The 18,466-nt window shown below is 45.5% G+C and overlaps 1 protein-coding gene across 1 annotated transcript; it reads right to left on the bottom strand.

Annotated features, from left to right (window-relative positions):
* Positions 1 to 561: 561 nt before the first annotated feature.
* Positions 562 to 15,441, bottom strand: LOC110070594 (uncharacterized). Its single transcript, XM_072987590.2, has 4 exons — positions 15,392 to 15,441; positions 12,719 to 12,863; positions 10,715 to 10,803; positions 562 to 5,006 (listed from the first exon to the last, which is right to left on the bottom strand). The coding sequence occupies exon 4, from the start codon at positions 4,911 to 4,913 to the stop codon at positions 3,672 to 3,674; it is 1,242 nt and encodes a 413-aa protein (XP_072843691.2). The 5' UTR covers positions 4,914 to 5,006; positions 10,715 to 10,803; positions 12,719 to 12,863; positions 15,392 to 15,441; the 3' UTR covers positions 562 to 3,671.
* Between the last annotated feature and the right edge of the window lie 3,025 nt (positions 15,442 to 18,466).

The raw sequence follows: 18,466 nt of genomic DNA, 5'->3' as shown, positions 1-18,466 counted from the left end.
GCAGTCGTAAGAGCGAATCCACATGACGGAGTGAGCTCCCGTCGCTTGTCCCAGCTCCTGCCAACCTAGCCATTCGAAAGCATGTAAATGCGAGACGATAAATAGGTACCACCACGGTGGGAAGGTAATAGCGTTCCATGTCTAGTCGCACTGGCCACATGACCATGGAAACTGTCTTCGGACAAACGCTGGCTCTATGGCTTGGAAAAGGGAATGAGCACCGTGCCCTAGAGTCAGGCACAACTGGACTAAATGTCAAAGGGAACCTGTACCTTTACCTAAAATAAGGGTGTGGTTGAATTACAGCTCCTTTCTCCTCTTATTAATCCTTAAGATATCTGTAATAACAGAAATAGAATCAGTGGGTTCATTAGAACATGCTTCACATGAAATTCAGGACTGCTATGATCACCACCCTGATCACCACCGCCATTTGAGCTTTGCATGAAAGGGTTAATCCTAGAATGAAAGTAGACCATCAGTAACAAGGTTTTCATAACTTATTCGGCCATCTCCTTTTAAGTGTTTTTACTGTTGCAAATATTCCAGGCAATTCCAAAATTTGTTAGTTCTGTACAGGTTCTATTTATTTGCATCATTTCTAAGTTCCATACTTAAAAACATATTCAAGAAGTATCAAAGAGTCTTATAGTTGTGAGAAAAACTGTCGGCACGTATGCTTAAATCCAAAAGTCATGCAGTTATGCAAAAACTAGCCTTAAAATATTTTAAAATTCATAAAAACTGAACTTGAGCTTGGAACAAATACTTAAGTCAGAAAATACATCTCAGTTGTAAATTTATAGCTGTGCAAAGACCAGACAGGAACATTAGTCATGTTTAAATCAAAAATACAAAAACATTAAAACACAGCTCATAGCCTACAAAGACAGAGAATACATCTCTATATTTCATTTAAAGGTAAAAAGGAATATAACGCCAACACATAACTTGAAAACACATTAAAGAACATTAGAGTTCTTATAATAAGAAAATACAAAACAAAAAGTATTATTTAGCTCTAAATATGATGTTAACACAGAGAAATAGAATTTCTCACCAAGCCTTTAATCAGTTGGAATAAATAGCTACATTATATCTATGGTTATCTCCCGGCGCTCTCAAACTGTCCGTGAGACTAAGCTTGTCTTTTCCACTATGTTCAGATAGAAAATTCCTCCTTTATATATCAGTGTGTGAGAGCTCACAATTTATAGCCTAGTGCCACGTCAGAAATCAAAACCACCTTTGTCATAGGCTGGCTCCCTTAACCAATAAGAGGCTCAGTTGTTGAAGATCTGCTCATTCCAGATACAGTGAAGTCCAGTTCTTGGCCCGTTCAAGCCTTGGCCAGAGTAAAATCCTTCTTCCCTTGTTAGAATAACATGGGTTACTGACAATACAGTGCATTAGTAACACTACAATACATATTCCATTCTCTGTCTCTACTTCCTTGTTCTATAAACAAACTGCTTAAAGTCACTTTAATATTTTTATAAAATCACTTTTACATTTTTCTCCTTTTACACTATTTTAGAAAACCTTCTATTTTACAATTCACTGTTATTCTCCTTTGTTTAACATAGGTTTCCACATCTATTTTGTGATACCCTTCTTAATTAATATTATAAGTGAAACAACTCATGCAGCAGTTTCAAATGCATTTCTATTTTGTTGTTGTATCTTTCACATAATATAAGCATTCCATTGTTTGCCTTTTTCATTGCAAAAAGAGACACACAACTGAATGAGCTACGACTGCCTTGTTAACTTTTTGTACCAAAACAAAAAGTTGTTTCGGTTTTGTAATATAAGCTATATTCACAGAGCAAGTTTTCAACTGTACAAAGCGTCATTTGAAAATAACGTTTAATTTTTAGCGCAACACCTCTGCATCCCTAAAATTTAATTCTTTAAACTCTAACAGTTCCAGTTCAGTTACAAGAGAACTGACACCTCTCTGTTCATTTACATTACGTTATGTAGACTTTCAGACAAACAACAAGGAACATGCCACTCAGCATCCAACACATGCCTCTTGCATAGAAAGGAGTATCCGGTGAGATAATTAATCCCCTTAATGTATCAGCTAGTATGACTGTTGTTCCTTTTTATCTAGTCTTTCTTTTCACATAACCTATGGCGTTTGTCAGAAACCTGGCTCCATATAGATTCTTGAGAATTCTTGATGCCTCTGACCCTGAGCACGTGAAATATGTCCATAGCATTCCTACATGGAGGCCCTCATGCATCAGGTTATTACTCCATGCTCTTCCTCCTGACTTGAATTAAAGCCCAAGCATTGATAGGATTCTACCTTCTCTCAGCTAAACCTAACTGGGCATTCACTACATCAAAACGTTAGTAAATAAATAAATCCACTGTCTACAAGCACCTGGAGCCTCTTCAGCACAACACAAGCAAGCAGCCTCCCTACAACACTGAGAGATTTATTTATTTATTTATTTGATTTTTACCCTGCCCCTCTAGACAATTTCTACTTGCTTAAAGGTGAGTTTTAAGCCCATAGGAATGCATTGAAGGAGTTTCAGTGCATTCCTATGGGCTTTTAAAAACCGCATAGCGACGAAATCGCTTTGCAGTGATTTTTGCTGCACAGATTATCGTCGCTACGTGGGGCACCACTGTACTCTAAATATAGCACATATACTATATATATTTATGTTTATAAAAAATTAAGTACAGTAGATCCTCGACTTACGAAGGTCCCTACTTATGAAAATTTCAAGGTACAAAAAGCTCCGGCCATAAAATTTGGGTTCGACTTGTGCCCGGAGCTTTGACCTACAAAAGGCAGGGGAAAAGGGCAGGAAATTCACAGCTGCTCCGCGCCCCGACCTCTGCGCCCGCTGCTGGCTTTCGGCTTGCCAGGCTTCCAAAGCTGCACCCACTGCCCTGTTCTCTCCTGTCCCCAGAGCCCTCTGCCTCCTGTTGCCGTGAGGAAAGGAGGCAGATGACACCGGTGACAGAAGGCAGAGGGGGCAGCTTTCGAAGCCCTGGATTTTTTTCTTTGGCAGAACAGACAGTGTCTGTGAAGCAACCAACATGAATTTGACACAACCCCGGGAGGCAGTGGAGGATAGGAGGGCCTGGCGTGCTCTGGTCCATGGGGTCACGAGGAGTCGGACACAACTAAACAACAACAACATACATTCTTACAGGAAATGGACCCTCAACCTATGACTTTTTGACCTGCAGCCACCATTCCAATACGAATTACTTCCGTAAGTTGAGGGTCCACTGTAATACAAATTCATTGGCACCCTCTTTAAAATTCATTACTATTATTAATTAGAAGGGTATAAATATTTATAAAACAAATGACAGGTTCTCTCTCTTCACTACTTGCCTTTCTTTCATCAGTTAGCCTTAGAACATAAATCTTTTTCTCTTTTTACACTAATTTTGTAAAAGGCTCCATTGTACAATATATGCTTCTCATGTTTTCAGCAAAAAGTTCCACGTCTATTTTGTGGTATATCTCTGTTAATAAACGATAGAAGTAAAACACATAACAAGTGACACTTCAAAATTCACTGCACTTTATCTCTTTTTCTCTGTGTTTTGTACTGAGTCAGCTTTTGGTTGATTAATCTTTCCACTGGAAACCTGCACAAAGCTGAATGAGCTTCTTATGCCATGTTTAATTATCAGGAGCTCTTACTAAAGCTCTTTCCACTTTCCACGCATTTATGTGGCTTCTCTCCAGTGTGAGTCCTTTCATGTTTCCTAAGGACATCACTCTGACTAAAGCTCTTTTTATATTCCATGCATTTATGTGGTTTCTCCCCAGTATGAGTCCTTTGATGTAACCTAAGGGCATCACTGCAACTAAAGCTCTTTCCACATTTTGTGCATTTATGTGGTTTCTCCCCAGTGTGAGTCCTGTGATGTGACTTAAGTTGACTACTCTGAATAAAGCTCTTGCCACATTCTATGCATTTATGTGGTTTCTCCCCAGTGTGAGTCCTTTCATGTTTCCTAAGGTCACAATTCTGACTAAAGCTCTTTCCACATTCTATGCATTTATGTGGTTTCTCCCCAGTATGAGTCCTTTGATGTAACCTAAGGGCATCACTGCGACTAAAGCTCTTTCCACATTCTACACATTTATGTGGCTTCTCCCCCGTGTGAGTCATTTCATGTTTCCTCAGGATAGCACTCTGACTAAAGCTCTTTCCACATTCCATGCATTTATGTGGTTTCTCCCCAGTGTGAGTCCTGTGATGTGACTTAAGTTGACTACTCTGAATAAAGCTCTTCCCACATTCTATGCATTTATGTGGTTTCTCCCCAGTGTGAGTCCTTTCATGTTTCCTACGGTTACCACTGTTACTAAAGCTCTTTCCACATTCCATGCATTTATGTGGTTTTTCCCCAGTGTGAGTTCTTTCATGTTTCCTAAGGTCACAACTCTGACTAAAGCTCTTTCCACATTCTATGCATTCATGTGGTTTCTCCCCAGTGTGAATCCTTTCATGTTTCCTAAGGACAGCACTCTGACTAAAGCTCTTTCCACATTCCATGCATTTATGTGGTTTCTCCCCAGTGTGAGTCCTTTCATGTGTCCTAAGGACAGCACTCTGACTAAAGCTCTTTCCACATTTTGTGCATTTATGTGGTTTTTCTCCAGTGTGAATTCTTTGATGTAACTTTAGGACCCCACACTGACTAAAGCTCTTTCCACATTCCATGCATTTGTACGGTTTCTCCCCAGTGTGAATCATTTCATGTTTCCTCAGGATAGCACTCTGACTAAAGCTCTTTCCACATTCCATACATGGATACATTTTCTCCCCTGCATGTGTTCTTTGATGTCTATTGAGGTGAAATGCATTTACGTGGTTTCTCCCCTGCGTCGGTCCTTTCATGGGAAGGCCATGTATGGCCATTCCTATTTTCTGTTCTCTGTTTTCTTGCTTGATTATGAATTCTGGCCTGGGTTCCTCCAGATGTTAGTGGGCAATTCTTCTCCTGTTCATCATCTGGTAGATTAGAAAAAGAAGAGAAACAACTACTTCCAAAATCTGCAGGAATAAGGAACAATGTATTCCTGTATTGGCGAAGGCTATACTGGGATCTAATGGTTGTTGTGGTTTTTTCGGGCTCTTTGGCCGTGTTCTGAAGTTTGTTCTTCCTACCGTTTCACCAGTCTCTGTGGCCAGCATGTATTCCCTCTCCTCCTGAGTCACAGATGAGGAAGGAAAGACAGCCAAAAAGGCGAGGGAAGAGAACTAGCGAGAGGATGATGCCAGACCGGAGGATGTTCCTTTGGGTTTGAGGTTGGAAGGGCTCTACAGTGAGGGACCTTTTGGAGGGAGGAGTCATGAAGGGAGGATCATTTTCACACCCAAGTAAGTATATCAAATTCAAAGTATATTAACTTTTTTTCCCTTCTCAAATTCTCCCCAATGATTGTTTCCAGAAAATTAGAAAGGAATTTCTCAAAGTTGATCAAAGAGGAAACCAATATTTGAATTAAAGGATTTTTTAAAGCAAAACTGAATAACAAGGGGAAGAAGGACAGTGCTGGAAAGGAAGTGTAAAAGCAGATGAAAGCAGCTAGATTATTAGACTCGAGAACTAGTAAAGAGAAGTTACTGGTAGATGCCGGGACCTGACAAAGTCTGCAGAGACTATTATTCAGAGGGCGAAGAGAAAGGATGGGTCCACGAAAGGGATGGTACGTAGAATTTATAAAATGCTATTATGGGTAGAGAATCATCAGGAATTTCTGAAAATAGGATAGGAAGCAGAGATGGTGAGGGAAATAGGTACTGAGGTAATAGAATCTTAGAACTGCAGAGCTTGAAGGGAAGTGAACTCCGAACTTCTGGCTCCAGAGTTAGATGTCTAAACCAATGTGTATGGAAAGGGGGGAGGGAAGAATTTGATAAAACACACCTGTGAGAATAAAAGCAAAAATGTATTCAATGAAGGTATTTTACTCCAGCTAAATTAAATACGGTGGTGCCTCGCTTAGTGATCGCTCCGCATAGCGAAGAAATCGCTTAGCGACAGGGTTTAAGCGATCACAAAAGCGATCGCTTAGCGATGTTCCCTATGGGGAAAATTTGCTTTGTGATGATCGTGGGGAAGTGATCATTGCAAAGCCCCCATTTTCGGCCAGCTGATCGGCGGTTTCAGAATGGCTGCCGGAAAAACAAAATGGCCACCCACTGTGTTGCCTCACTTTAGAGGCACCGAAAATGGCTGCCCCTGTGGAGGATTTTCACATTAATGGTGTTTTAAGGCGTTTCTATGGGCTTTTAAAATCTGTTTAGCAATGAAATCGCTTAGCAACATTTTTCCTGCACGGATTAACGTCGCTAAGTGAGGCACCACTGTATTACAAATTCTAAATGCTGCATATTACAGCAGTACCTCAGTTTACGAAATCAAGGTGTCCTCCAGGACATTATGTCATGCAAAAAAAAAAACAAAAACGGTACGCGGGTTGCCATAGCGATGGTGGCGGCACTACAAACCTCCAGGCACAGGAAAGTTCCTTCACAAAGCTAAAGAAGCGGGGAAAAGGACATTTAAACCAAGGCATTATTTCAAACTGATTTCCATTCGTAAACCAGAAATTAGGTAAAACTAAGGTGTACATAAAACAAGATAATGCTGTACCTCAAAGGTATTGTTCTTGGAAGTGCTACCTTTTAAATGCACAGGGCAGGCTATTTATTTATTTATTTATTTAATTTATATCCTGCCCATCTATAAATTTATAAATTTATACTATAACAATAAAAAGAAGAATAAAAAGAATATAATAAAATAGAAAACAATAGTAATATAGATCAAGATGGAAGGGGGAAAAATCAAGTGATGACAGGAGGGAAAGCCTGCCTAAAGAGCCAGGTCTTAAGTTTGCTCATAAAAACATCCAACGAAGGAGTCAGAGAGATCTGTGGGGGCAGACTGCTCCAAAGGTGAGGGGCCACTGCTGAAAAGGCCCGGTTTCTTCTTCTTTCTCTGTGTTAGACCCCTCAGTCACCCTTCCTGGCTGGAATGAGTGATTTGGGTAGATCTAGGTGGGAAGAGGCGTTCTTCTAGATATCAAGGTCCTGAACCGTTTAGGGCTTTATATGTCATCATTAACATTTTGAAATCAATACGGAAATGAACAGGCAGCCAATGCAAGGCAGCCAGAGTGGGGGAAATATGCTGATATTTTCTTGTCCCACTGAGATGTCTGGTCACCACATTCTGCACCATTTGAAGCTTCTGCATCAATTTCAAAGGTAGCCGCATGCAGAGCGCATTAGTCTAATCTTGAGATTACAAGCGCATGGACCAGAGTGGTGAGCACCCCAACATCCATATAAGGACACAGCTGGGCAATCTGCCACAGGTGGAAATAGGCAGAGCGGACCACTGACACCACCTGGGTTTCCATGGTGGGTACTGGATGCAAGCTCCGAACCTCACTCTTTGCGGTGAGAGTCACTCCCCCAAAAGAGAAAAGGAGATATAGAGCTGGGTGTCATCAGGCAGGTGGAGGTCAGGGGTCTCCACACGTGGATAAGACAATGTTGTCAAGGGGAGGGGTTTAAATTCATTTGGCACTTGGGAATTTTTTGGGATAAGGAGGGCTTGTACAAGAGGGACAGCCTTCACTTGAATGAACACGGAACTGAACTGCTGACGCGTAGCATTAAAAAGGTGGCAGAGCAGCTTTTAAACTGCATCCCGGGGGAAAGCCGACAGGAGCCGAGCGTTCAGTTTGGGACTCCTCATCCCTGTAGAATGAGGACGGAGAGGGTTGAGAACCACAAAGTGATGGCAGTGTAGGAATTACGGCTGGGAGTGTGATGGGATTGTTGGTCTACTGGAAGGAGAAGCAAACAAGCTGCCCTTCTTAGGGGACCCCCATACGCAGGTGCTTTTAGCCAAATACCTGAAGCGTCTGAGCAAAGATGAGAGAACTGGAACATTTTATTTATTTAACTTTTTTATTTACTTCACTTTTATTTGGAGGATAAATGTAAGATTGATAGAGTGGCCATAACAGAAACCTAGTGGGTTTTGGACACCCAGCGGGATACCGCAATCCCAGATGATAAACTCCAGAGGAGGGACAGGGAGGGGCGTGTGGGAGGTGGGGTGGCCATCTTGGTCAAAATGGGGTTGAATCCAGCAGAATGGGGATGGACGGCAGGTCTGACTCCATCATGCAATCACTGTGGGTTAAACTGCCAGTCCCAAGGAGCAATGGGATAGTGGCTTGGGAGTTTGCTATCATCCTCCAGATCAAAAACTTGAGGGGGAAATGTTGGGAAAAACTTGAGGGGGAAAAATGGATATGCAGAGAGAAATCAGGGAAGTGTTCAAAAGGGACAGGATTGTAATCATGGGGAACTTCAATTATCCTCAGATCGACTGGGCCAAGGCGTGCTTGGGTCAAGAAAGAGAGACCAGGTTTCTAGACATGCTAAATGACTAAGTCTTGGAGCAATTTCTCATGGAGCCTAACAGAGGACAGGTGACTCTGGACGTAATATCATGTGGTTCTCCGGATCTGGTTAGGGACGGGAATGTCACTGAGTCGCTAGGGAATAGTGACCATGCTGCCATCTCTTTTGCATATTGGGGGGAGAGTGTCAAGCAAATCTGACACAAAAACCCTTGATTTCTGAAGGGTGGACCTCCCTCAGACGAGAAAGCAAGTAAGAAGTCGAAAGGGAGGTTTACAAAAAATATCTCAAGGGTGTAGTCTTTTAAAAACAACGGTAATAGAGACCCAATGGAAGTGTATACGGCAAAAAACAGGGGGTGGGGGCTCAACTAAGTCCAAGAAAGTGCCAGAATTGTTAACAAGCAAAGTTACAGAGGCCTTAACGGGAAAGGAGGGGTCCTTCCGTAAATGGAAATCCTTCCCAGATGAGGAAAATAAAAAGGATTTTATCAATTCTGGCAAAAGAAATGAAAGAAGATGATAAAAAAAGGCAAAGAAAGACTTTGTGGAACATATGGCCAGCTATATATGGGGGAATAATAAAAGCTTCTTTAAATATGTTAGAAGCCGCCCAGAGTGGTAGAATATACAAGATAAGCGGGATATAAATTGAACAAATTAATTAATTAATTAATTAAGAAGTTGGAAACTTGCCAGGTCAGGCACTCCCATTTCTTTAAGGACTTGCCATAGTTTGCTGTGGTCCACACAGTCAAAGGCTTTTGCATAGTCAATGAAGCAGATGTTTTTCTGGAACTCTCTGGTTTTCTCCATAATCCAGCGCATGTTAGCAATTTGGTCTCGAGTTCCTCTGCCCCTTCGAAATCCAGCTTGCACTTCTGGGAGTTCTCGGTCCACATACTGTTGAAGCCTACCTTGGAGGATTTTGAGCATAACCTTGCTAGCGTGTGAAATGAGTGCAATTGTACAGTAGTTGGAGCATTCTTTGGCACTGCCCTTCTTTGGGACTGGTATGTAGACTGATCTTTTCCTGTAAGTACAGTCGTGCATCAGAAACAAGAGGCACGGCTGTACTTACATGCAAATACAATATCTTAGTAAGACTTACACATATCTTAAAATATAATTCTATCTTTATTCTACACATATAACTTACACTTAGCTGAGTTGAAAGTTCTTTAGTCAACCATTCTGGTTTCTTTAGAGATTGTCTGTGTGTGGACCAATCCGGGGAGCGACAGTGCGTTCAGGCAGGGACACAACTGCGCAATTTGTCTGAGAGGGAAGTGAGCGGATCGGACCGTTGGCACCACCTGGTTCAATATTGATGGCGTTGGGTCCAGAAGGACACCCAGCGAGTGTTAGGAACCATGCAAATCACAGACATCAGGGACACCCAGTTGGAAGACCCTCCCCCCGTCTTGTTTGGATCCAGCCTCACTCTACTGTCCCTTTTATTCTCCCATTGAAGGGGAAGGTGGGAACTGAACTGAGATTACCTGTTAATCAGTTATCAGTCTGGCTTGTCTGTTCAGGGGGAAGAAGAAGGGAGGCTTGAAGGGGAACCCTCCACACACACACCCCAAATCAGGATGACCAAGGTTTGCCTTTTGTGAAGAGGACCTGACCTTGGTGAGCATGGGGTTGGGGTGAGCAGGATTGAGATTTTATTTTAAAAAACCACCTAAATAAGATACAGTGGTGCCTTGCTTAGCGACGTTAATGCGTTCCGGAAAAAACGTTGCTAAGCGATTTCATCGCTAAGTGATATTAAAAAGCCCATAGAAACCCATTAAAACATGATTAATGCGTTCCTATGCGCTTAAAAACTCACCTTAAAGCGAAAATCCTCCATAGCGCTGCCATTTTCACTGCCTTAAGTGAGAAAAAACAGCGGGCGGCCATTTTGTTTTCCTGGTGGCCAATTTGAAACCGCCGATCAGCTGGCCAAAATGGGGGCTTTGCGATGATCGCTTCCCCATGATCGTCGCAAAGCAAAATTTTCCCATAGGGACCAAAACTCCGTCGCTAAGTGATTTCGTCGCTCAACGGAGCGATCGCTAAGCGAGGCACAACTGTACAAAGAAAAACGTACCCCCAAACACCACCACTTTGCACATGCTCAAAGAAGAACTGTGGTGTCATGGATGGAGTACCAGACTAGAAACGAGGAGGCCTGGATTCAAATCCCTGCAGGGCCAGGGAATCTGAGAGGAGAGAGAGTGGGGGGGCAAGGCTACTTCAGCCACCTCTCGAAATCTCACTGACCTGGCAAACGTTGGGAGGGATCTGGGATTTGGTTCTTCCTTTTTGGTTCCAAAAGGAGCAAAGACACATCAACTCAGTCTCACCCCTTCCTAGGAGAACAGAAAAATAGAAAAGATCAGCTGGGAGGCCTTGCATTCCATTCTGCTAATTTTAATCTAATTGTATTAGCTAATACAATATATTAATTGTATTTTATGATTATTTATATTTTATATTGTCTTATTTTATGTTGTAAGCCACCCCGAGTAGACATGATCTAGAGGGGCGGGGTATAAATTTAGTAAATAAATAAATAAATAAATAAATAAATAAATAAATAAATAAATAAATAAATAAATAAATAAATAAATAAATAAATAAATAAATAAATAAATAAATTTGCGGATAAAGCAGATCAAAAATGTTTCCTTGTGAGATGTGCCTTCCTCATGTTTCAGGCAGCAGAACAAGAGGAACAGAAAGGCAGCCCACAAAGAAGCTACAGGGAGGGAGGGAGGGAACCAGAGAGCAACAGGAACCATGCTTCCCACGGACATGTGATGGAAGCATCAGCATGCAAAGTGGTATTCGTTATTTTTGTCACCTCAAGGATCCTAATGCAGGGGCCGTCTCCAAAGGCGCCATTCAGCCTCTGTGCCCTCCGTGGGCCAAGGGCCCCATGTGTCCGTGGGGTTGCCAACCCAAGGCAGGCATAGTTCAGGTCTTAGGACTTTTCTCACCGGCTGTCTTCCAACCCACAAACTTGCTTAGGCTTCGCTCTTTCCTTGGAGCTCACTGCCAACCTTGCAAGGGCTGGGAAAGGCACCCACCGAGGGTGGGGTGGGGGTCTTGCTATGGGCTGCCCCTACTGGAAAGCAAAGCATTTTGCAATCACTTGGTCTGGAACGGACCCTTCAGAGCCATTCACTCCGCAAAAGACCTGCCGGGAGAAAGAGACACCCCAGATCCAGAGGGGCTGAGTGGCCTTTTCCGGTCCTTCTTTCCCCTTGCCCTCCATGTGGAAGGACTGGAGCCTCTTCTGGCCTCTTTCCAAAGGCCCTTTTTCGCTCCACCCCATGGAGAGCCATGAATGGGAGGCAAGAGAGCAAATCCCTTGGAAGGAGGAGCGAGGGGGCAGGTCTTTTGCAGACCGATGGCCCTGAATTGTGCCTTCAGGAACCAAAGACCAGAACCATTTTGGCCGTCGGGGGAGGATGACTTCCAAGAAAATACTGTTCCTGGGGAGATGGATCTCCCTTCCAGCCTCCGCTCCAGAAAGATCCCAGGGAGGAAAGTCCACCCCCTTCTCTGTTCTGATTCTCTCCTGCCTGCCTTTTGGGGAAAGAGGGTCTCTGTTCACACAAGCAACGCAACAGGGAAGCCGCCACCCCTCTTGCACTTGATCCTCAGCTCAGGATCTGGGCTTGAGAGGGATCCGGTTACCCCTCCTCTCTGCCAGATCATCCAGGAAATAGCATAGCATGGGCATATTTCAAGAAAATACAAACACAAAATACACACTCAAACCACACACAGAGACACAGACACTGTGTGTGTGCGCGCAAAAGATCAAGAGGTCCGACAGACGTCCCCCCCCTCGTTGGGAAGGCGCAGTGTGGTCCCCTCTGCCTTGCCAGCACCACTTTTCCTGCCTGCCCCCCCAAGTCACTGGGAATGGGGCCCCTCCCCCCTGCCCCCCTTTTCCTCTCCAGCCCCACCTGGGACTTTAGCCCTTTAAGGGAGGGAGGGAGCGTCCCACATCATTAGAAGGAGGCGGCGGCGGGGGGGGGGGGGGGGAGAGATGGAAGCGTTCCTTTGATTCCATCCATGGGGCTGCTCCAAGGATTCAGGGGAAGGCCAGGTCTCCTTACCCCCCCTTTACACACATACAGGCACACACACACACGATGAAGCCCTCCTAATAGGGCCTTGCAGGGGCGGGGGGGGGTCTCCCTGCATCTGAGAGTGGCCATCTCACCCCCCATGCAAATCTCACACACCCCCATCCACCCCTCCAGCACCCACCTCGTGTGGAGGGAGGACCCACTGCTCGTGGGGAAGGGCCTGTCCCATCAACCCTTCAAGACCTCCTTGAGCCTCCCCTTGGATCCAACCTCGGATGGGGCTGATGGTGTTTGTTGTTCCACTTGGGATGTGTCGGACCTTCCTCCTGAAGTATAAGGGGCATAAAAGATAAAACATTGGCACAATACCCATGTCTCGCTTGTTAAAAATCTGTTTCTTCATTTAATGGATTTCTTTGATGCTGACTTGCTTAGTGCTACTCTCTATGTTCTACCACAGCATGATACATGGAATGATCATCTAAACCCACAACGTGAAACACCTCAAATTGTTTTTCCATTATTTTGAATTCTATCTCCCAAAGTAGCTCAGATTGTTTCTGACATTGCTAAGTAATCTAAGGAATGACATCAAAATAATAAAATTGCAATAGACCCTCGATATAAAATTTAAAGTAGTAAAAGCTCAGTCACAGGGGAAGCTGGTGGGGGAACAGTGTTTTTTTTCCCCTTTATCAATGAATGCGCTCCGTCCTGCTTGGTTGCGGATTATGCTGATCACATGACTCCGTTGGTGCTTCCGTTTAGCCCAAGATGCTGCATTTCTCCTACTCCCACCGAAGAGCAGGCTGGCTGTTTTCCTCTTCTCTTTCTTCCCCACCTTTATTTGTCCCCTTTGTCCTCCTCGGTCGGAATCATGATCTCTCTCCTCTAACATTTATTACTTGCTTTCACACCCTTTTCCAGACCTCCTTCTCCTGATGTATAAGTGGATATAAACTACCAGATTTTTTAGGAGACAGAGGTTCTCCACAATGTTTCTCCAGGCATGTATTTCTTGCATGTCTTGCATCTAGCCATTGATTCAGGCCATTTTTTTTTTTTAAAAAAAAAGCTTCTTAGAAGTTTAGTTTTTTTTTTTTTTTTTACTTTGCTGGATTTTGTTATTCATTTAACTGCAATATTCTTTGGAAATATAATCTATGCTATGGTTAGGCAACAAACTGAATATCTATAAAGACTATTTTTCAATAAAAAAATTATTCTTAAAAAATCCTTAAGGAATGGTATTTTGAACAGCAAGTCTGCTGAACCTGCTTCCGGGGGGGGGGGGGGGGAAGCGGCAGCAAGGCCAGGAGATTGCTAATAACAGAGTCCTATCTTTCAGAGCTTTAGAGAGTCTTAAGGTAAAGGTTTCCCTTGACAATTTTGTCCAGTTGTGTTCGACTCTAGGGGGCAGTGCTCATCCCTGTTTCCAAGCCATAGAGCCAGCGTTTTGTCCGAAGACAATCTTCCGTGGTCACATGGCCAGTGCGACTTTGACACGGAACGCTGTTACCTTCCCACCGAGGTGGTCCCTATTGATCTACTTGGATTTGCATGTTTTCGAACCGCTAGGTTGGCGGGAGCTGGGATAAAGTGACGGGCGCTCACTCCGTCACGTGGATTCGATCTTACGACTGCTGGTCTTTTGACCCTGCAGCACAGGCTTCTGCGGTTTAGCCCGCAGCGCCACCACGTCCCTTTAGAGAGTCTTAACGGACTACAAAGCCCAGGTGCCTGTACTTCTTAAATATGACAAGGAGTGAACCTTTTAGGCCAGACTTGTTGGAAAGGATCTGTGTTATGGGCTAGCTGGGGTTACCAGGACTCAGCCCAGCTGGAAAGGGGTACCTGGACACCTGGATGCTCTCTGGCCGACAGAGCAGCGATCCCTAAAAGGAGGCTGTTACGCAACACCCTCACCCAAGGCGGCTGCTGAGAGAACTCCACAGTCCAGGGGATAAGAGGGCAAGTCCTCTTATGGGTCGAGAACTGGTGGAGAACCAGGGAACAGGGAGGAGGTGTCAATGGGGCAGATTCTCACCATGGAGGGAGGTGAGGAGCAGCCTGCCCCCGGGTATCTGTCTTGGGACCCGTGCTTTTTTGAACCTGTTCACCAGTTACTTGGAGACAGGGAGAAGCAATGAGGTGGCCAAGTTTGCAGGTGACACAAAACTTTTTGGGGGGTTATGAAGACCAGGAGGGATTGTGAAGAGCTCCAGAAGGATCTCTCCAAACTGGGAGAGTCGTGGCAAAATGGCAAAGGCGTCTCTATCTAAGAAAATGTGTAAAGTAGGGAACAGGAAAGAGCTTGGTGTGATGGTGGAAGGGGGGGAGGCAGGAGCACCGGCTGGGATGGAAGGAAGGAGGGTAGGTAGGTCCGTCTCTCTGGGCAAGTCGAAAGATAGCAAGGAGCCTTCCTGCTTGCAGAAGGAGGTGTGGGCGGGTCAGTCTGTGCAAGGGACACCAACACACGCACACGCACACGGGTGTGCCTCCCGCTGTGCCGGCCAGGAAGGCCAAAAAAGGCGGTCTCCCCACCTTTCTATTTCCGCCCCTTTTTTTCCACCTCCATCAGATGCTTACGGGCTTCTCTCTGGGCAGAATATTGCCCCCCTCTCTCATACATATATATATATTTGCGGCGGAGTCAGTTCGACGCCTCCCTTTCAGCAAATATATTATAGATAGAAAACCAAACGTTGACAGTGAGGGCAGAAAAAATCCCTCCCTGGGCAAAGAAGCGCCTCCTTTCGCTCCTGAAGGGAAACCTCGGGCAAATCCCCTCAGAGGAGGCTTCAAACGGGAGAGCCTGAAGGGAAGGGAGAGCCCCCCACCCCACCCCACTCACCTCAGTTCCCCTCCTGAGGAGAAATAGAGACCAAACCCCACTCCAGGCCCGCCCCCCCCACTTTACCCCCCCCCGCGGGCGGTTGGTCTCTGACGCGCCTGCGCCCTTTGGGGCTTTCTCTTCCTTCCCGCCCTTTTCACCTCTCCTCCCCTCCCCCCCTTGGCGCTCGAGGCCAGCGGTTGGAGAGAAGCCGGGAAGGAAGGTGCGGGCTGGGGGTTGCTCTGGAGGGAGAAAATAAGTCCCTGGGGCCCCTCTCTCCGCGACGTGAGCAACGGTGGGGGGGGGCGGTCGCGGAGGGAGGGAGACCAGGGCGTCACAGAAGCTGGGGGGGCAGAGACGGAGAGGGGGGGTGTCATTTCTCAGGAAAAAAGAGAAACGGAATCCAGATGGATCAGCTGGTCGTCCCAAAGCCTGACAGAGAAAAGGTGCTTACAAAAATCTCTTCACCCGTAAACTTTGGTCTAAATGTCAAATTCCACCAAAGAGCAAACTATACCTGGAAAACTTAACCATCCCCAAAATACCAGCAGGCCTTTTCAGGAGCGAGATTGAACTGCCTTCCCTCTGCAGTTTTAGAGGGATGTTACCACAGCATATATTTGTGAAAATCGACTATGCCCCTGTAATGATAAAGAAATTGAAACATTAGAGCGTGTCTTTTTCATATGTCGTTTTTACATGGCCACCATCTTCAGAGGACTGGTGAAAAACGTTAGGAAGAACAACCTTCAGAACACAGCCAAAGAGCCCGAAAAACCCACAACCACCAAGCAAAACAAGACACAAATGTATGGCACCTTATCGGCTAACAATTATATTTTAATGTGAGCCTTTGTGGATGTGTTCATCAGACATACAGAAACAGTGAAAATAACGGATGAAATATCTGTTTCATAACACAGCACAGCTGAGAATAAAGCTGAAGGCAGAACCTGGGGGGATCTTGCGACCAGGGATCAGAGCTGGCAGGGGTTTGACAGGGAACAGAAAGGAAGAAAAGGGAGGAAGGAAAAGTCTTCATCTGGAGCAGTGGTTCTTAACGTGGGCAATAATGCCCCCCAGGGGGCGATTTCATTTTTCAGGGGGGCGGTAGAATGAAAAGGGGCGGTGTGGGGGCGAAAGAACAGAAGGGGGGCGGTAGGGGGGCGCTGGAGTGAGCCAAACCTGTGAAGGCGACTGCAGCCGCAGTGCTGGCAGTAGATCTGGTGCTTCTGCTGCCGCCAGATGATCCAGCTCTTTCTACCTGCCACGTCTCACCTTTCTCCTTTAGGGGAGCACTGAGTGTGGATCGGGTAGAAGGAAAGGGTCTCTTGGGTTCTCATCCTCGCCCCGTGAAGCACTGCCTTGCACCCGGGTGGGGAGGGAGACTAGGTAGGTAGGTAGGTAGGTAGGTAGGTAGGTAGGTAGGTAGGTAGGTAGGTAGGTAGGTAGGTAGGTAGGTAGGTAGGTAGGTAGGTAGGTAGGTAGGTAGGTAGGTAGGTAAGATATCATCACCTCAGGGAGGGGGGCAATGATAACTTCCTCAATGGCTCAAGGGGGCGTTTCTTTCAAAAAGGTTAAGAACCACTGATCTGGAGGACGGAGGACAAAAGAAATGGGAGAGACCCAGGAGACAGAGGGCAGATCAGTGGACTTCCCCAGCTACATTTCAGGAAACCAAATAAAGGGGAAGGGCATGAAATCCCTCCTGCCACTGCTTAGTTTTTCTTCTTCTGGTTTTTGGCTTGTTTCAGTCTTTTTGTAGATGATTTTAATTTTATTGCCTTTTTTGGGGACTGTAAAACGTGCACAGAGTAGATCCGTCTCGGTGGGTGGTGTAAAAGCTAAATAAATAATAGACAAGGAGATCAAAACAAAAAGGTCAAAGGGACGATGGAGGGAATAGGTGCTTCAGTTGTGGGGATCTGCAAATCTTTGTGCAACGTTTGTCTTTGTGCCTGAGTGTGACATGGTGTGTCCGCACGCAATGCGTGTCAAATGGGTGGCCCTGTAGGGAAGAAACCTTGAGAGAACCGGAGCAGTGAGAAGAGCTCCACTGAGCAGGACTGGAGAAGTTGAGAGAGGGAGAGAGCGAGGAAAGGGAAGGGAGGGGGAGAAGGGAAAGCGTGAAAGGAGGAGGAGGAGGGACTGCTTCCTGCGCTGCATTTCCCCACCACCACCACCAGAACCGGAAGTGGATGCCGTGCATAACACAAAAGCCTTGTCTGATTAATTTGTGCTTTATGGCAAGAATTGTGTTGTTTCACTTGTGGAGGCTGCAAAAGGATCAGCAGTGTAACCACCTTCTTGAATGCCTGGGCATGAACACTGAGTTAGAAAGAGGGCAAGGCACTTTCATCTTGCAGCCAATGAAATCAGTGGAAGTTATCTTACGATGAATTATCTGTGCAACTGGCACCTTTGGTCACCTTCTGGGTGATGTGGCTTGCCTGAGAATCCTTTCGCCACAAAGGTACACAATGCTCATTAGCTGCCTTGTCGTGGCGAAGGGGCTTGAGTAACCCAGAGAAGCTATGGGCTATGCCGTGCAGGGACACCCAAGACGGACGCTGAGGCTTCAGTACTTATGCTACTGCATTTGCAAACGGTCTCTATGAATCTATTTTCTTAACAAAAAAAATATAAAAACCTCATTGAGGACTAGTCCCTTCGATCAGCAAGATTTGGCCTATATCCAGAGGAGTGGAAAGGCCGCTAACTGCCTTACTATAGATAAGTCCTATTTAACTGAGATGTTGTGAGTTCGGAGGAATCACAAAGCCCATGTTCAAGCGCCAGTGCCATTCTCTCCTTAGGGAGGTTTGGTCGTCAGAGTCTTGGGGAGGTCCTCTTTCCTCTCCAACCAAAGCCAAGGCAAAGCCCATCCCTTCTTATTAATTAATTAATTCTTCTCCCCAGTAACGTCCCTTCTGCCTCCTTCCTGGAAAACCCATCCTGACGGGGCTCTGGTCGGAAGGGAAACGGTGGCGCATCTCTGAGGTATGCGTGTTTGTAGGGAGTGTGGAAGCGGAAGTGTCCTGCCTAGAGGGACTCCTTTCCTCCACGCGCCTGCGTGTGTGCGCATGTGTGTGAGAG

This window comes from Pogona vitticeps, chromosome 2 (assembly GCF_051106095.1).
Source record: "Pogona vitticeps strain Pit_001003342236 chromosome 2, PviZW2.1, whole genome shotgun sequence".
NCBI classification, from domain to species: domain Eukaryota; kingdom Metazoa; phylum Chordata; class Lepidosauria; order Squamata; family Agamidae; genus Pogona; species Pogona vitticeps.
This window is presented reverse-complemented; position numbering and strand designations above follow the sequence as displayed.